At 51.1% G+C, this 18,238-nt stretch overlaps 1 protein-coding gene across 1 annotated transcript; it reads right to left on the bottom strand.

The window, feature by feature from the left end:
* Positions 1-1,392: 1,392 nt before the first annotated feature.
* On the bottom strand, positions 1,393-11,918 carry ECH1 (enoyl-CoA hydratase 1). The gene is made up of 10 exons (XM_056135672.1): positions 11,786-11,918; positions 11,269-11,473; positions 11,051-11,139; positions 4,190-4,314; positions 4,058-4,106; positions 3,835-3,899; positions 2,430-2,500; positions 2,280-2,351; positions 1,847-1,997; positions 1,393-1,700 (listed from the first exon to the last, which is right to left on the bottom strand). Exons 1-10 carry the CDS (start codon positions 11,835-11,837, stop codon positions 1,596-1,598), a joined length of 984 nt encoding a protein of 327 aa, XP_055991647.1. The 5' UTR covers positions 11,838-11,918; the 3' UTR covers positions 1,393-1,595.
* Between the last annotated feature and the right edge of the window lie 6,320 nt (positions 11,919-18,238).

Raw genomic sequence — 18,238 nt, 5'->3', positions numbered from 1 at the left:
AGGAAAACCCAAAGTTTAGAGGATTATGGCAGTTTACCCAAGATGAGGTGGCTCTGGCAGTCTGCCCAGATTCTGGTTCCGGCACCACTCAGGCGAACATCCATGGGTGAGGCTGGGTGAGCACCTCCTTCAATCCCGGGGCATGGGGTCTACCAAGGCTGGGAACCCATTGGGCCTGTGACTCATGCTGGCCCTCTGGCTGTCCACTCAAGTCCCCAAAGCTTCCTCCCCTGTTGGATATTAATCCTAAGCATTTCAGGCTTCATCAGTGTATTGCCCCTTTTCCTCCTCCCAGCAAAGCTTACAGTGCTCTTGCGAGCATCCCTAATCCCCTGAATTTATCTTTAACCTTTCCTTTGTGTTTTACACTTCATTTTCACAGTTCCCCAAGTCAATCTTATAGGCCAAAACTGGTAATTCTGGATTTTGTATTTGTAGTGAATTACTTATCTATTTCCTCTATAGCCTTTTCATATTTTACTATAGAGCAATGTTCTTTGCTTAAACACAGAAAGACCTTAATGCTATGCTCCTAATATTTGGGAGTTGATTGACTGAAATATATCTACTCCTGGGCATCTGTCATAATTACTTGACTCCAGCTCCGATTTCTGTAGTTCCTAACATCCCAAAAGGGAGGTCCTGCTGTGGGATTCAGATGAACCCGGGGCGAGTGGCAAAACTACCCCAGCATCGAAATGGGAGTCTAGAAAACATAAATTCGTGGACTTGATGCAAGCTGTTATGACTTAAGAGACAGGACCCCCATGGGGAAGGATAAGCTGAACTGGCCTGAGGACTTAGTTTAGGGTTTACAGTAAAAGGCTCACTTGCTCTCAGAGCCCAGATTTTAGGATCCTAAATGTTAGGATCTTTGTCTCTTACTGTGTTTATCCAAGCAACTGCAAGTATTGGGAAGTAGAATGAACTGTTTGCCTAATTGTTTGACTTGGTTGTTTGATATATATATTACTAGGGGGAAAGAGAAAAGCAATATAGATATCCCTTGGAGACGGAGTGTCTCCTTGAGTTTATCTCCCCAAGAGAATTGCCTCTACTGGACTGTTTTACCTCTGTAAATCACATGGACATGTACTATACTATACACTGTACAATACATTATATTTAGACACTCCATATCTCTGTCCCCTTCAGATGTTCTATAAGTATGCTAGCAGCTCTGCATTAAACGGGACATTTTCGCCATCAGGCTGTGGTTCCCTGTCTCTCCTTCTGCTGGAGAGGACAGCTCTCATCCACCGAATGCATGAGTCATTGCAGCACTCCCACATGCATGGTGAACTCACACACCCCCCAACACACCACACCACACACACACACACACACACACACCAGACTCTTCCCACCCCTCTCTCCAAGGAGGACACAGAGTTCTTTAGATTGCTTTATTCACGGGCCCAAGATACAGCCATGGGCAGAAGGAAATCCTTATCACTGGGTTAGAAACCAGGAGATTGAGGGAGAAGGCACTGAGGCAAACAGCTTCACTAATCCTCCATCTCTCTGCAGGAGAGAACACAGATCCCCAGGTGGGGGCATGGCCAGAACCCGGGCCTGCCCTGGAAGGAGCGCTCTCAGAGTTTGGAGAAGGTGACACTCTTGAGATCTTTCTTCTCCATTGCGGCCTGGACAGACTTCATGATGTCATCCGTTTGCAGCATGGCCATATTCCAGGAGCTCTGGATAGTATGGAGGGAATGGAACTGGACTGATGCAAACAGCCAAGAAGCCAATAAGGTACCAGTCAGTGACCCCGCCCCCAGTGGGTCCTGATTGGCTGCTCTTAGGATCAGAAAAGGCCGTGATTGGTTGGATGGGGCCTCACCATGTACTTGAGACCTTCCTCAACCGAATGGTCTCGAGAGTAGATCAGGTTGACTTTGGTACCCTGCACCGCCACAGGGCTCTTGCTGGCGATCTCGGCTGCCAGGGCAAAGGCGGCATCAAGCATCGTTTCCCTGTCTGGGAACACCCGGCTAGGAAGTAAGAGGGCCAGGAATTAGGAATCTTTGGCTGGGGAAGCGCTTGCTTCCTTCCCACTCATGGATAAAGAAATGATCAATCACGATAGAAAGCGGAAGATAATGCCCCACCCACCCCCAGTGAAACGAACCAATCAGAGTACAGCACCGTGCATCAGCATTGAGAACTAACCTCCCGCAGAAGTCAACGGAGTGGACGAGGTTACAAGCCACCCACAGAGCCCCTGCCAGGCTTGGCTGGCCCCTGAGGTCTCCACCAGCACCGGCAGGCCCTACCTGACCAGTCCACAACCCAGGGCCTCGTCAGCCATCATCTTGCGGGAGGTGAAGGCCAGCTCGTTGACCAGGCTGCAAGAGGACAGAGCAATTGTCAGGGGGTAACCAGGTGTTGCCCTGCCGTCCCCTCCCCTCGGCGCTTCCACCCACCTCTGGTTCCCAACGATCTTGGGCAGTCTCTGAAGAGTTCCCACGTCAGCAGCCAAACCCACATCCACCTCCTGGGGAGAACAGGTATATGTCACACACGGCGGGGGCTTGATCCCCTGCTCTGCCCTTCCGGCCTCCACAAACACCCCATTCCATTCCCTCCTCCGGCTTTTCAGTTACTTTCTGGTGCATCGTGATCAGCCACGTCTGCCTACGGGGGGACAGGAGTAGAAGGGGGAGTACCCTCCTTCACTGTCCCCTCCATGCCACGGTCTCCAGCACCCACTTCAGCAGCACCACACCCCCCGCGCCCCCCCCCCTTCCATACCTTCATCCCCTCCAGCCTCCCTGCCGCTTCAGGACCCATTCCTGCTCTCCCCCACCATCAAGCCTCCTTGTCCCCTCTTCCTTCTGTCACTGTGATGTCCCGTGGGGACACACATTAGTTGCTTGTGCTTGCCGGGATCACACCCGTGTTGTTGATTACACTCGCCCACGTGCGCTGACACAGAAACCTAACCCAGGGCCTCACACATGGAAGGCAGGCGGACCAGTCCCAGGGCTTGAGTTGGAAGGTCTGATTGGTTGGAACTGGAGCGTTAGTATAGGGCACTTGCCTTGCATGCAGACGACCTGGGTTCATCGATTCCTACCACCCTATGTTATGCCCTGACCCCCGCCTAGGCTGATCCCTGAATGCAGAGTCAGAAGAAAGCCCTGAGTACAGCCAGATGTAACCCAAAATACAAAATAATAATTTTTTTTAAACAATTTTATTTTTTTTTTTAATTTTTTTTTCTTTTTGCTTTTTGGGTCATACCTGGCGATGCACAGGGGTTACTCCTGGCTCTGCACTTAGGAATTATCCCTGGCGATGCTCAGGGGACCATGTGGGATGCTGGGAATTGAACCCAGGTCGGCCGCGTGCAAGGCAAACACCCTACCCTCAGTGCTATCACTCCAGCTCCCTAAAAACAATTTTAAATGCATTTGCTTTATTATTTATTTTGCTTCTTTGTATCACACCCGACTATGTTCAGGGTTTCCTCCTGGCTCTGCACTTAGGAGTGCAGACAGTGCTCAGGGGACCATATTGGATGCCAGGGATTGAACCCGGGTCAGAGGCGTGCAAGGCAAATGCCCTACCCGCTGTACTATCACTCCAGCCCCTAATATTTTTTTAAAATATTAAATTTTGGGACAAATTTCTGTGAAACCTTCCTTTCTTACTCACTCCAAGCCCTTCACCCTTCATCACTGGTATTTCACTCCCGCTCTGCCCACACCACACACACACACACACACACACACAAACACACACACACACACACACACACACACAAAACAGCCCTCATCCTCCAATCACTGGCCAGCATTAAGCAGGACCCAAGGAAGCAGGTCTCACCTTGACCTGGAAGAAAGCATCCTGGGCACAGTACCGGATGTCACAGGCGGTGATGAGGTCCACACCTAGGTGGCAGAGACCAGGTGCACTGATGAATCACAGGTCCCCGGTTCCTCCCCCCAAGAGGTGATTGACTGGGATGAAGTCTAATTAGCCTGAAGCAGAAGGTCATTGGCTGAGGCCAAAGGGCTGCTGCCAATAGGTGTCCGGGTTTGCTACTCACCTCCACCAATGCAGCCACCGTGGATCGCGGCAATCACAGGCTTAGGACACTACAAGGAACAAGGATATGGTGTCAGGTTGGCTATGGGGGGAGGGGATGGGGATCCTGCCCTGCCGGCTCCCCAGCCACTACCTTTTCGATGACGCTGAAGGTCTCTTGGTATCTGCTGATGAGGTCACGCAAATACCAGCTGATGCGGGCCACATCATCTCCGCGGGGTTGAAGGAGATCCGAAGCCATATCCATGAGGTCGATACCTGGCCAGGAGGCATGAGGAAGTTCACTAACTAGGAACCTCCCCTCCCCCACTCCCACCCTGAGCCCCAACTAAAGCAATCCCCAAACCGCCATGGGGGAGATGGTGGGCAGCGAGGGGCAGCCTGTGAGCAAGAGTCACCCCTGCTTCAGTCTCATAGTCCGACACCATGAGTGAGTCCTTGTGTGGTGGGGTGAGACTCTGTCCCCCATTTGTGTGGAGTGCAACAGGGTTAGTACACACAGAACCCCACAGGTGGCCCAGATTCATGCTTTTCACTGTCAGGCCAGAGATCTCCCCACCCACCCACCCCCCCCCCCCGCCCGAGTCATGGTTTGGAGACCACATTTTCCAAGACAGAATGACCTGGGGATGAAGCCTTGGTTTGGGGAGGGTAATTTTTTGGTTGGTGTTTTTGTTTAGTTTTGAGCCACACCCAGCAATGCTCAGAGTTTACTCCTGGCTCTGCATTCAGGGATCACTCCTGGAAGTTCTCAGGGGATCATATGGGATGCAGGGGATGCAAGGCAAGCGCCCAGCCTGCTGATCTCTCTCTAGCCCCTGCAGCTGTGGCTTCGTTCATTTGGGGGGGTTACACCCAGCCTAGCACTGAGGTGGTGGTGAGAGATGGGTGTCACACCTCATGATGCTCAGGGATAGAATCAGAGCCTCGTACATGCAAAGCACACGTTGGCTGAAGGAGTTACTCTCACAGCCCATGAAGCCACTTTAGCAGCGCCAGCTCCAAAGTCATTCTCAATCTGACCTTTCCCACCATTCTTTCTCCACTGCCTCTCCCCTGGCAGCCAGTTTCCAGTCTTGGCCTCCCAGCCCTGCCCAAGGCATCTGCCCCACCCCACCCCCAACAAAGGAAGCCCTCTTGTCCCTCCCAGCCATTTCTCTGTGACAAAATGGGTGGTTTTAACAATATATGCTTGGGGCTGGAGAGAAAGCAGGGCAGGTAGGGTGTTTGTCTTGCATGCGGCCAGCCTGTGTTCGATTCCCAGCATCCCATATGGTCCCCCAAGCACCGCCAGGAGTAACTCCTGAGTGCATGAGCCAGAAGTAACCCTGTGCATTGCCGGGTGTGACCCCAAGAGCAAAAAAAAAAAAAAAAAAAAAAAAAACCAATATATGCTTGACACTAGATCATAAATATTTTTGGAACTTTGTTATTCATGGTGATTCAATGGGAAAAAGTAAGATAAGAGGTCTTAGTCAAGACCTTCCCAGTGGCACACAGACATCACTTCCCAGCATTTCTTTGGGCCTTCTGGCCTCTTACAGTGCTTCTAGCCTCACAACTTGCCGCCTCTCCAGGTGCCTTCTCAAGTCCAGGTTCAGGACTCACCCAGAATGCCCCACCTCCTGCCCCAGGCCAGCTGATGCCCTCCCCACACCCCTCAGGGAACAGCTGATCAGAGCGCAGCTTGATCAGGGCACAGTTCAAAGGCCACCCCAGAGAACAGCAGCCCCTCCTCCCAGGCCTTATTTGCTTGCACTTCCCTCTTGTTATCACAGTGCTTATCTTTTGAGGTTCCCCAAGCAGTGCTGGGGAGGAGGGAAGGAGGCAGAGGAGGGGTACCCAGATCAAACCTGGGTCAGGCACATGCCCCAGCCCTTGAAGCCCTCTCCCCTGCACTTACACTGTGTTAAGTGAGCAGCTCCAAGAATGAGGCACTGTCTTGTCTGGCATTCTGTCCATCTCTGTCTCCCCCAAGCCTAGCCAGGGCTCATACACAGAGACAGACCCAGGATATCACCCTTGGCCTCTTACAGCTGCCCTTCCGGGGGGGAGACAAAGGGGTGACATTCCACCAGGTGGTGGAAGGGCTAAGGGAAAAAGAAGAGTGTAGGGGAAGGGGGGAGGAAGAAGTATTGCAATGGTCAGTGGGGGGTCTGAGGTCCTCAGGGGTGGAAAAGTGGCATGGAGGCACTGGACAGAGAGCACCGTGGATAGTACAGCACTTGCCTTGCAGGGCCAACCCTGGTGTGATTCCCGGCACCCCATATTGCCTCCTGAGTACCACCAGGAGTAATTCCTGAGTACCGAGCCAGGAGTACCCTGAGCACTGCCCAAAAACAAGAAAGAAAAATGGTGGCATGGAGTAAGAAACTGAAGGAGAAGCAAGGAGCTCCAGGAACATTTGGGAGATGAATCCCAGGGCCAGGGAGCTAGCTCAGAGGACTGGAGTGCATGCTTTGCCTGTGAGAGCCCAGGATTTGATCCCCAACACCCCCATATCCTCCCTCCTGCACGACTGGGAGCGGCTGGCCTGGAGTCACTAGGCAAGCCCTATGAAACAAAGTCCTGAGGGTGGAGAGATAGTACAGAGGTAGGGCCTTTGCTTGCACGTAGCTGACCCAAGTTCCATCCCCAGCACCCCATATGGTCCCCCCCACCCTCACCCCCACCCCCCGCGGAGTCCACCAAGAGTGATCCAGGAGTGCAGAGCCAGAAGTAAGGCCTGGGCACCACCAGTGAGTGGCCTATAACAGATCCCCCCAAAGAAAAATTTTTAGGTCCGTCCTTTGTTTGGAGAAGCCCCAGGGTCAGGGCGCTGGTCAGCCTGGAGGTGAGAGTGGTAAAAGTGGGAGGAGCCAAACCCAGGGGCGTGGCCAGTGGGAGGGAGCCGGTGAGGGGGCTGAGCAGATGGTGGAGGGGCAGAAGGCCAGAGGGTCAGGGCAACAGGTCCCCAGTATGGCCCGGTCGAATGACACTCCCCTTCTTCCTCCGAGGTTAATCATTCCCTTCCCCACGCCCTTTTCCACACATGGCCCTACCCCAGCTTTCTGGGCCTCTGTAGTTTTTGTTTAATAAAGTGCTGGCGAGGGCAGAAGTGACCTTCATGCTCTGGGCAGCTTTTCTGTACGAGGAGGGCAGGTGCAGAAGCAGCGGTTCCGGGGCACAGAGCCCAGCGCCCTGGGCAGGGCTCCTGGCGCGCTATTGCCTTGGCAGTGCAGCGGGGGCGGGGCCTTTGGGATCAGCAGGCTCCGCTGGGCTGAATTCCCTGCCCGTCCGTTTTCCCAGTTCACCCACCCACCTACGTATAGACCCGGGTGTCTGTCAGCACGGAACAAAGGAACCATCTACTCCTCTCCCCGGACAGGTGTCCCCTTTCACCCCAAAGTAAGAACCGGATGGCTCTGTGGGCTGAGGGGGCTGAGACCCGGGTTCCATCCCCTGATTGCATGGTCCCCCCAATCACACCAGAAGCACCCCCAGCACAGAATTACGAGTAGTTCCTGAGCACCAGTGGGTGTGCCTCCTCTTCCTACTCCTCCAAGAAGAGTATAAACAGCTCTTGCAGAGAAGCCCCCATAAACTGAGAGATTGGTCTCCTAAAGTGGGTGGTCTTGTCCCACTCCTCTGAGGTGCACTGTAACTATGCAAAGGGGCCATTGTAGCCCTGGGTGTAACTGAAGTGGGCAGACACTGAGTGGTTTTGGGGGTCTTTGGGAGGGTGTTTTTGCTTCTTCCTAAAAAGGGGGTGAGGTGCAGTAGGATGAGTTGCTGAGAACACTGTGCCCGAGTTTCAGGGCGCAGCAGATCCAGATTTGTCCTTGGTATGGTGAGTCAGAGCAGGAAAGCGGAACTTGTGTTTACTTTGCAGGGAAACCTTGGGTCCCTCATTTTCTCCAGGAAATAAACCCAGTTCATTGTGGGTAAGGGAGACTGGAGGCCCAGGCCAGAGTCCCGCCCTTTGGTAGGGCTCCAGTTGGGAGCAATGCCAGCCCCGACCCCGCCTTCAAAATTCCTTTCTGCCTCCTGCCAACTGTGAGCACAGGGCACAGTCTTCCCCTTTGTGGGGCCTCAGTGTCCTCATGTCAGATGGAAATGGGGCCTGTCAGGCAGGGCTGTGGTGAGAATGAATAATATGGGTCCCTGAGAATAAGCATGAGCTGTTGTTTTTTTTTTTTTTTTTTAGTCACACCCAGCAGTGTTCAGGGATCACTCCTGGAGGGCTCAAAGGACTATATGGGATGCCCAGGATTGAACCTGAGTCGGCCATGTGCAAGGCAAGCACCCTACCCAATGTCCCAATTGCTTCTTTTTAGGGTCTGATAAATCAGATCCTTTCAATAGTCAGTGAAGTTTCTTTGATCTGGACGTCAAGCTCTTGCTTGGACAAGAGGACAGAGCCGCCTCCCAGAGAGACCTAACTTCTAACTTTCTTTCTTCTTTTTTTTTAAATTTTGGGTCACATTCGGCAATATTTAAGGGTTACTCCTGGCTCTGCACTCATGAATTACTCCTGGCCATGCTCAGGGGACCATATGAATGCCTGGGATCTAATCCCGGTCAGCCACATGCAAGGCAAACCACCTTACCCGCTGTACTATTGCTCCAAGAGGACCTAATTTTCACCTACATTATTTTGGGACATGGGTGTGCCAAACCCAGTGGTTCTCATGACCATACCTAAATGCCAGAGTTCAAACCTTTGGCACAGCTGCAGTCACAGGCAAGGCAAGTGCGTTAACAACCGCTGTACTCTATCCAGGCCCCTGACCTTCACCTTTTGCTCTTCACACATATGCTACATGAGGGTGGGGGTCAGAAGCTAGAGTATCGAAGCCAGAGAGATAGCACAGCAGGTAGGGTGTAGCCCTGAGCATTTCCGGGTGTGTCCCCCCAAATATAAAACTACAGTAGTTGCCAATCTCAAGGTCCCTGGTGCCCAAGAAGGAGATTAACAGAAGTGACCTGACTGTTTGCTAAAGGAAGTTAAGTCATGGAAGAAGAGAGTTGGAGAAGAGGCCAGAGTGATAGACAATACAGCGAGTTGGTCATTAGCCTTGCAAAAAGATGACCCAGTTCAATCCCCAGCACCCCACATGGTTCCCCAAGCCTTCCAGGAGTGATTCCTGGGTGGAGAACCAGGAGTAATCCCTAAGTACCACCAGATGTGGCCCATAAAACAAAATAGGAAATTTTAGCAGAGAAATAAAAAATGTTAAAATGAATCCAGTGGAACTGTGAGGACTGAAAATTATAGTAACTGAACTTTGGGCTGGAGCAATAGCACAGCAGTAGGGCGTTTGCCTTGCACGCAGCCAACATGGCCCACCCGAGTTCGATTCCTCCGCCCCTCTCGGAGAGCCCGGCAAGCTACTGAGAGTATCTCGCCCACACGGCAGAGCCTGGCAAGCCACCCGTGATGTATTTGATATGCCAAACACAGTAACAACAAAATCTCCAATGGAGACGTTACTGGGCCCGCTCGAGCAAATCGATGAACAACAGGAGGGCCTTTACTTACTTACTTTACGAACTTTGTATATTTGCTTTGGTGTATTGGGCCACACCTGGCTGTGCTCAAAACTTACTCTTGGCTCTGTGCTCAGCGATCCCTCTGGAGGGCTCAGGGAACCATTTGGGGAGTTGGGGCTTGAACCTGGGACAGTTGGATGCAAGTCAAATGTCCTACCTGCTGTATAATCTTTCAGGCCCCAATAACTGCAATTTTTAGGAAATCACTAATTGAGGGCTGGAGAGATAGCATAGGGGTGAAGGCATAAGCCTTGCAAGCAGTCAACCCTGGTTTGATCCCAGCACCACATTTGATCTCTTGAGCACTGCCAGAGACGATCCTTAAGCAGAGGATCTGGTCAGTAGAAATGACCCAGTGTCAAAAACAGAAATAGGATCAACTAACAAATCAAACAGAGGCTCTGAGGATGGCTCATAGGCAAAAGCTCCTGCCTTGCAAGTCTGAGGCAACAGTTTGGTCACCAGTACCACCCATAGGGACTGAGCGTTCCCTGAAAACTGGACTGCTCCAAGAGTGCAACAGTGTGCCACCTCCCACCAACGTGGGTTAGCCCCACAGCGCCCCCCAGTGGAAGGGAGAGGGACAAGCAGAAGCACGTGAGCGGGACAACTCTGGCAGAGGGACACACCCCCCCACCCCAACACCACAGGCAAGTTGTGTGTGTCCAACCCTTATCTTCACAACAATAACAAAGGGATGGGGGCAAACCAAATAAATCAAAACAAGATTTAACGGCCATGTAAACGGAAATCAGCACATGAGTGCTATGGAATGACAGGAGAACATGTTAATATGATGACAATAATATTTTAATGAGGGGCTGGAACGATAGCACAGTGGGTAGGGCGTTTGCCTTGCACGCGGCCGACCCAGGTTCGATTCCCAGCATCCCATATGGTCCCCTGAGCACTGCCAGGAGTGACTCCTGAGTGTAGAGCCAGGAGTAACCCCTGTACATCGCCAGGAGTGACCCAAAAAGCAAAATAATAATAATAATAATAATAATAATAATAATAATAATATTTTAATGACACATAAAAATAGACCCCGAGAACTTAAAAGATCCTTAAGGATCAAGGCCACAGGCCCAGACCAAAAGCCTCAGTTCAGCCTGTCTGTACAGTTGGAATACGCCCTGCATATGAATGCATAGAAATTTTCAATGATAAAAAGTAGAAACTGCTTAAAATCTTAATTAAGGGCCTGAGATCTTAATTAAGAGCTCAAAGGACCGAGAGCATGCTGTGCATGCTGGAGGCCCAAATTCAATCCGTGGCACAGCATGGTCCCTGTCCCTCAAGCACCACTGTGAGTGGCCCTTGAGTGCTGGGCCAAGAGTAGCTCCCAAGCGCTACATTTTGGAGCATGACCCCCAAATCAAAACCAAACAAAACCCCTAAGAAGCGCTGCCCTATTCCAGTCCAGAGATGATGCAAGGGTGCATTTGGAGAGTACACATACCTGCTGTGAAAATTTTTCCCTCGCCAGAGATCACCACGGCCCTGCAGTCAGCATCTTGGGCTATCTTGTTGAAGCACTCCACCATCTCCCTGTAGAGGAGCAAGGAGTGAAGGGCTGTGTCTGGGCTGGGGGATCTTTCCCCCATGCCCACTGCCTCCCCAGTCCCCCTGCTCCTGCCTCCTGCAGCCTGACAGGCCTCCCAGACCTGCAGAACAGACCTCCAGAAGGCTTTGTTCATGGCATTTCTCTTCTCGGGTCGGTTCAGCTGCACGTGCAGAATATGCTTCATGGAAGATGTCACTTTGAGGGACTCATAGCTGTGGCCTGGGGCTTCACTGGGAGCCGCTCTGGAGGCAGCCTCCTCTGGCACCGCAGAACTCAAAGGGCGACAGCTAAGGCCGAGTGGGGTGGGGGTTGTCAGTCCTGGAGAGACAAAGAAGGTATGTCACCCCGTGCATGGGACACTGCGCCGTCGACAGCAGAGGACCTACCTTAGACTAGAAGGACACAAGTCCCTAAGAGATTTTCTCAGTGTGAACAATCGTGGGATCCGACCCTAGACGGGGACAGTGCGCTCGCTGTTAGCGACCCCACCCGACCCCACAGAACTGGGATTGCTTGGGAAGGAACCAGATTCTAAGAGGCATCGGAACCTGGCTTTCAAAGGTCTTCCTCTTTGAGTCACTGTACAACGTGAATGCGCGGTGGATCCCCGGAGATCAAGAGGAGACTCACGTCTTGCCAGTAGATATCGGAGAGTGCGAAAAGTCACCGCCGCCACCGCCATTGCGACCGAGTTGCTGGAATCCCGGAGCAGAGGAAGTGAAGGGGGCGGGCCGGAAGACCGCCATGTTGGACGAGGGCAACGGTATTGTAGGCTAGCGGCAGTGACGCCCTCTGTGCCGCCATCTTTACTAGGGGCAACCGGAAATTGCCTCTGCGGAAGGCTGCGAAGGCATAGAAATGAACCCTTTGGCCCAGTAGGAACCCGGCCCGATTAAATAAAGCGCACTGCTGCTGAACGGTCTGAACGGAGTTTATGCACGACGTTGTTTAGAGTGGTGAAAAGAATCGGAGACGTTAATTTTTTGTTTTTTTCTTTTTGAGTCTCACCCGGTGATGCACAGGGGTTACTCCTGGCTCTGCACTCAGGAATCAACCCTGGCGATGCTCAGGGGACCATATGGGATGCTGGGAATCGAACCTGGGTTTTCCGCGTGCAAGGCAAATGCCCTACCCGCTGTGCTATTGCTCCAGCCCCGGAGACGTTAATTTTTTAATTCTTTTTCTATACAGGATCTGGGTGGAGGATGCTCGACTCCAATCCGAGTAGACTTGGAGATCTCGGCCCCGGAACCCACGTGGCTTTGTCCCTCTGCCGGTACCTTCAGGTGTGCGGAGAGTGGTCTCAGCATGGTGGTGGCTGGTCCTGGAGGTCTTCGGCTGCCGGGGCCCTGGTCAGGGCGGGGAGGAAAGCTCAACCCGCTCAACATCTTATTATGACCTCTCATTCCTACTTTGACAAACTGGCAGGCTACCGAATGTAGCCTGCCCACATGGCAGAGTCTGGCAAACTCCCCGTGGCATACCCAATATGCCAAATACCAGTAACAATGATGGGTCTCATTCTCCTAAAGAGCCTTGAATATAATCTCAGGGCTAGGATGAAGGAGACGTTACTGGGGCCTGCTCAAGGCAATCGACGAATAGCAGGATGATTTGTGATTTCTATACAGAAATTTTTATTTTTTACAGAATTATGTACAAAATAGTGCATAAAATATGTAAACCTTTATTATGTAAAGAAACTTCTGTTGAGCCTTCTCTGGTTCTCACAATGCTACAATCAGGTTGCTTCATTTCCCCAGTTCAAGGTCCTCCAAGTTCAGATGGTTAACTTGTAGAATTCTGTTCCTTGCAGCTATAGCAATGTAGTACTAGAATGGGAAACATTTAAATGTTCGCTGGCTTACTGGCTGAATAACTGCTGCCTTGCAAATATAATCATGACTTGCACTATGTTAATTAAAAAGTTATCTCAGGAGGTACAGGAGAAACAGTATAGCGCTTGCTTTGCATGTGATTGACCCGGGTCGATCCCCGACATCCCATATGGTCCCCAGGGCCCACCAGGAGTGATTCCTAAGTGCCAAACCAGGAGTAAACCCTGAGCATCGCCCAAACCCCACCCCACTCCACCCTACCAAAAGTGAGCTCAGGGCCAGAGAGAGGTAGGGCACTTGACTTGTACATGGTCAACCTGCATTTGAGTCCCAGCATCCCATTATAGCCCCCCAGTCCCGCCAGGAGCATCACCAGGTGTGGCCCAAAAAACAAAAAAAGAGCCGGAAAATATAGTGCATAAAGCACTTGCCTTCTTCACAGCCAACCTGGGTTCATTCCCGGCATCCCATATGGTCCCCAGCCCCACCAGGAGTAATTTCTGAGTGCAGAACCAGGAGTAACCCCTGAGCATCATCAGGTGTAGCACCCACCCACTCCCCCAAAAATAATTTTTTAGGGCCAGAGGCTCTGTATTTGAGTGTGTGCTTTGCAACCGGGAGGCCCAAGTTCTATCCTCAAAAGTCAAAAGAAACGATGCTCTTTTAAAGGCAACGACTTTACCTTTATTATTTGTTTGGTTGAGTTTTCTGTTTTTATTTATTTGGTGGGGGAGAAGGTTTTCAAACCCAGCAATGCTCAAGGTTTACTCTTGGCTCTGTACACCAGGGTCTCTGTCTCTGTCTCTGTCCTCCCTCCATTCCCCTCTCCCTCCCTCCCTCCCTCCCTCCCTCCCTCCCTCCCTTCCTATTTCCTCTCTCCCCCACTTCTCTCCCCACCTCTCTGAATAATCTCAAAGTGGAAAATTTTGAAACTATCTGGCAGAGATGAGACATAAGACAAAAATAACTGGCTGATGTAAAGATGGTTAGAGATAGCTGTAATACACAGAATTCAGTATATGCATAGATTGTCTCTGGAAGATCAGAACCAACAGGATATTGAAAAAACAGTTCTAAGGCCAGAGAGGACAACCCGCTGGAGAACATGCTTTGTATGCTGGAGACTTGGGTTACAGGGATCACACCCAGAAGCCAGGAATCTCCTGTTAAGCACCCAAACACCCAAACAAGACACAACCCACTAAATACAAATGCTAGAACCAGGGAGTTGGCTCAAAGGCCTAGAAGGCACACTGCATGTGGAGGCCCTAGGAGTCAGGCCTTAACGTTCCAAGGACTGCGTGGAGATTGCCCTCAATATATCAGGTGGTAGACAAAATGAGGAAGCAGGTTGTTTAGACCATTATTTTAAAAGAAACCCATTAACTACTGTCACTATTTGCTCCTCCTTGGCATTTGCCACTCCAGGAAGGAGGCCGGTAGTTCAGTCTAGTGTATCCTCTCACCCCACATCCTGTTCAGACCAAGCTGGACCAGGCTAGGTGCTTTTCGTCTTGTTCCTTCCCACAGGCAGCTGCTACACACGTTTCTGATCACCCAGTACCTCCACTGTGCCATTCATTGTGGTGTAACCGTTTGACTCAGCAATTCCACTGCTAAAGCTTCTCCAGATTATCAAGGACGTTGGTTACTTGTATTAAAAACTTTAGAGGGGCCAGAGCAATAGTACAGCAGGTAAGACATTTGCCTTGCACACAGCCAACCTGATTTCAATCCCTGGCATCCCATATGGTCCCCCAAGCACCGCCAGGAGTAATTCCTGAATGCAGAGCCAGGAGTAACTCCTACGCATGACTGGCTGTGACCCAAAAAAAAAAAAAAAAAAAAAAAAAAACACCTCCTTTAGAAATAATCTGAGCAGGTCAATGACATACAGACTGATCTGACACTTTTTTAAAAGGTGGAAGACTGGGATTATGTTGCCGCCAGCAGGTCAATCTGTACCTGTAAGGCGTGTGCATCAGCAGCCTGATGGCGCCTTTAGACTTCCAGATACCCCCAAACTGCTGCTATGCCTTTGACCAGACCCCAAAAACTTGGGGCAAAGTTTACCAAGAAAGTAAACGGTCAAAAGTTAGGTATGTGAGAGACTCACCCACAAACCACCTCCAGCTCAGCTATATAATTGGAGACATGGCCTCTGTTTCCTGATCAAACTGGCCATGATCCCAGAGACTCAGAAACAAATCTCGAAACCCAGCGGCTTTTGGCAAAAATGCATCCGGACCCCGCAGTAGGTTACTGTCGCCGGGCCACCCCAGGGGGTAAAGGGTGCTGTCCCTCCACCTGCACCCCCTTGGTGGCTCGGTGGCCACCATCCGCCAAAGGCCATTAGACAGTCAGGTTTGGGCCCACAGTGATGAGACACACAGGGCCTCATGGAATGGGGGCAGAGTCAGCCCTTTCCCCCACATCCCAAGGAAACCCCAAGTCGCCGCCCACAAATGGCCTCTCTGGCTCCTGATCAAGCTGCTAAACGGCCATGATCCCAGAGACTCAGGAACAAATCTCAGAACCCAGCAGGTTTTGGCAGAAATCCCTCCAGATTTGTTAAAATTTTAGAATTTCAAAATTGCGCGGCTACTACTGCAGCGTGACATCATACGTTATTCATAACCAGCATTAGAAAACAAATTGTCTACTGTTGCCTTTTTGGCAGATCCGAGTGTTGGGGTAAAATCCCAAATAATAATAGTGAGTCAGGGGGCTGGAGCAATAGCACAGCAAATAAGGCGCTTGCCTTGCAAGCGACCGACCTGGGTTCGATTCCCAGCATCCCATATGGTCCCCTGAGCATCGCGGGGGTAATTCCTGAGTGCAGAGCCAGGAATAACCCCTGTGCATTGCTAGGTGTGACCCAAAAAGAAAAAAAAAAAGGTGGGTCAGGTGTCAAGATACTGAATATAATCAAAGTAGTAGAGAGTAATGTGGAAATCATCTGCCCCACAGGTAAGGGGGAGGGGGTGGGATGGGAACATACTGGGGTTTTTAGTGGAGAATGGGCACTGGTGAAGGTATGGGTGTTTCATTGTATGACAAAGACTTAACCCCTAGAACTTTGTAACTGCTCAGTGATTCACAATCACAATCACGACCATCCTGTTATTCGTCGATTGCCTCGAGCAGGCCCCAGTAACGTCTCCTTCGTCCTAGCCCTGAGATTTTTTAAAAAGTGCCATATTCAAGGCTCTTTCAGAGTTAGGAGAATGAAGACCCCTCATTGTTACTGGTATTTGGCATATTGGGTATGTATACCACGGAGAGATTGCAAGACTCTGCCATGTGGGCAGATTACATTCTGGAGCCTGCCAGTTTGTCCAAAGTAGGAAGGAGATAATAAGATGTCACAAAGCCACATTGGCGGGAGTTGGGTTTTATAGTCCGAGTCTTGGCCGTTGATGGGATTACACAGCGCCAGGGGGCCAGTTGGTGGGTGTGACCCCCGCCTACTGGAATTTGGAGGATCTGGGTGGAGGATGCTCAGTCCCGATCCAAGTAGGCTTGGAGATCTCAGTCCCGGGAAACGCATGCCTTTGTTCCTCTGCCGGTACTTTCATGTGTGCAGAGAGTGGTCTCAGCATTGTGGTGGCTGGTTCTGGAGGTCTTTGGCTGCTGGAGCCCTGGTCGGGGCGGGGAGGAAAACTCAACCCGCTCCCCTCCAAGGGGCCCCCGCGAGGACAGCCAGGCACGGGGGGGGGGGGGGGGGGGCAGGAGACTCTGCGCTGTTCTCTTCCGGGAGCTGGGTTTTATAGTCTCTGGGTCTTGGCCGTTGATGGGATTACACGGCGCCAGGGGGCCAGTTGGTGGGTGTCACCCCCGCCTACTGGAATTTGGAGAATCTGGGTGGGGTGTGGGTGTGCTCAGTGATTCAATAAATAAAATTATAAAAAATGAAAAAGAAAAAAAAGGTGGAAGAGGTAGTCTGGCGGGTAGGATGCTCGCATTGCACACAGCCAGCCTAGTTTTAATCCCCAGCACCCCACATGGCGCCCCCAAAGCCCACAGGAGTAAGCCAGTTGAAACCAAAAATAAACATTGATTGTAGCTTAGGTAGCATTTTAATAGTGATATTACAGCTTTGCTGTAATTACTGCACCTACCAAAGCGCCCAAGAACCTGCCACTACTGTCTTTTGCTTCTAGTTCGCCTTTTCCTCCACTGCTCCCTTGGGACCTGCTTTGTCATTCAGGCCAAGAATTGGTCATCAGAGGCCAGAGCAGAAAGGGCATCTGCCTTGCAAGAAGACCCGGGCTGGAAGACCCCAGATTCCCATAGGACCACCAGGTGTATCCACCAAGCAACACTGGGTGTGCCCTCCCCAAAAAAATGTTGGGTCATCATTATTCTCCTTTGTTGTATCTGTATAGCAGATATGTCAGAACACTACATTGTTTTATGAGAGGTTTTGAGGGGGTCACATCAGAAGCTCAGGGATCATTCCTGGCTCTGGTGCTCAGGGGTTACTCCTGGTTGTGCCTGGGGTACCATACTGAAGCAGACAGGCAGGTAAACAAGGAAGGGCGCCCCAACAAAATGAGTTCTTAGTAATAAAACTAATAGCGCTAAGGCGCTAAAAAACACCTTGTGGGGATTGGAGCAACAGCACAGCAGGTAGGGCGTTTGCCTTGCACATGGCAGACCCAGGTTCGATTCCCAGCATCCCATACGTTCCCCTGAGCACCGCCAAGAGTGATTCCTGAGTGCAAAGTCAGGAGTAACCCCTGAGCATCGCCGGGTGTGACCCAAAAAGCAAAAAAAAAAAAAAAGAAATTAAAAATTAAAAACCACCTTGTGAGCACAAGAACTAAGGCTGGGTAAGACATTTAACTGCACTAGCAACAGACCCAGAGAAGGCTTGAACCCACTCAGCAGGAACAAAGGTCACAAAGATCTTCAACTACTCATTCTAGTAATGGACTATTTAGTTAAAAAGGCAGTTGTGCCTCTCCTCCCAACTTCACCTAAGTCACTCAAGACCCCACCGGCATCAATATTACTTCCTAAGGAATTTAAAAATCTAACTTTTCTAATACCTGTTTAAGTGACTCTCCGAGTAGCCTGAGCTTCCCTGCATGGGCCCCAGCAGCCTGGCACCATTATCTCAATGGGGCTCCTGCAAGACTCCCTGTCTCCTATGGCCTGTCTAGTCCCCAGAGGCCCTGGAGGTTGTCTAGGCCTGGCGGTGCACCCATGCACTATGGAAAAAAGGGAGGGAACACACACA

Source organism: Sorex fumeus, unplaced genomic scaffold (assembly GCF_029834395.1).
Source record: "Sorex fumeus unplaced genomic scaffold, SorFum_2.1 ptg000122l, whole genome shotgun sequence".
Lineage (NCBI taxonomy): Eukaryota > Metazoa > Chordata > Mammalia > Eulipotyphla > Soricidae > Sorex > Sorex fumeus.
The sequence above is the reverse complement of the archived record's forward strand: the minus strand, read 5'-3'. Positions and strand labels throughout refer to the sequence as shown.

Coding starts and splice junctions, on each gene's coding strand:
- ECH1 (XM_056135672.1), bottom strand. CDS start 11,837: ATGGCGGTGGCGGCGGTGACTTTTCGCACTCTCCGATATCTACTGGCA. Junction 2,352..2,429: donor AAGATCGTTGGGAACCAGAG/GTGGGTGGAAGC, acceptor GTCCTCTTGCAG/CCTGGTCAACGAGCTGGCCT. Junction 1,701..1,846: donor AGGAAGGTCTCAAGTACATG/GTGAGGCCCCAT, acceptor CATACTATCCAG/AGCTCCTGGAATATGGCCAT.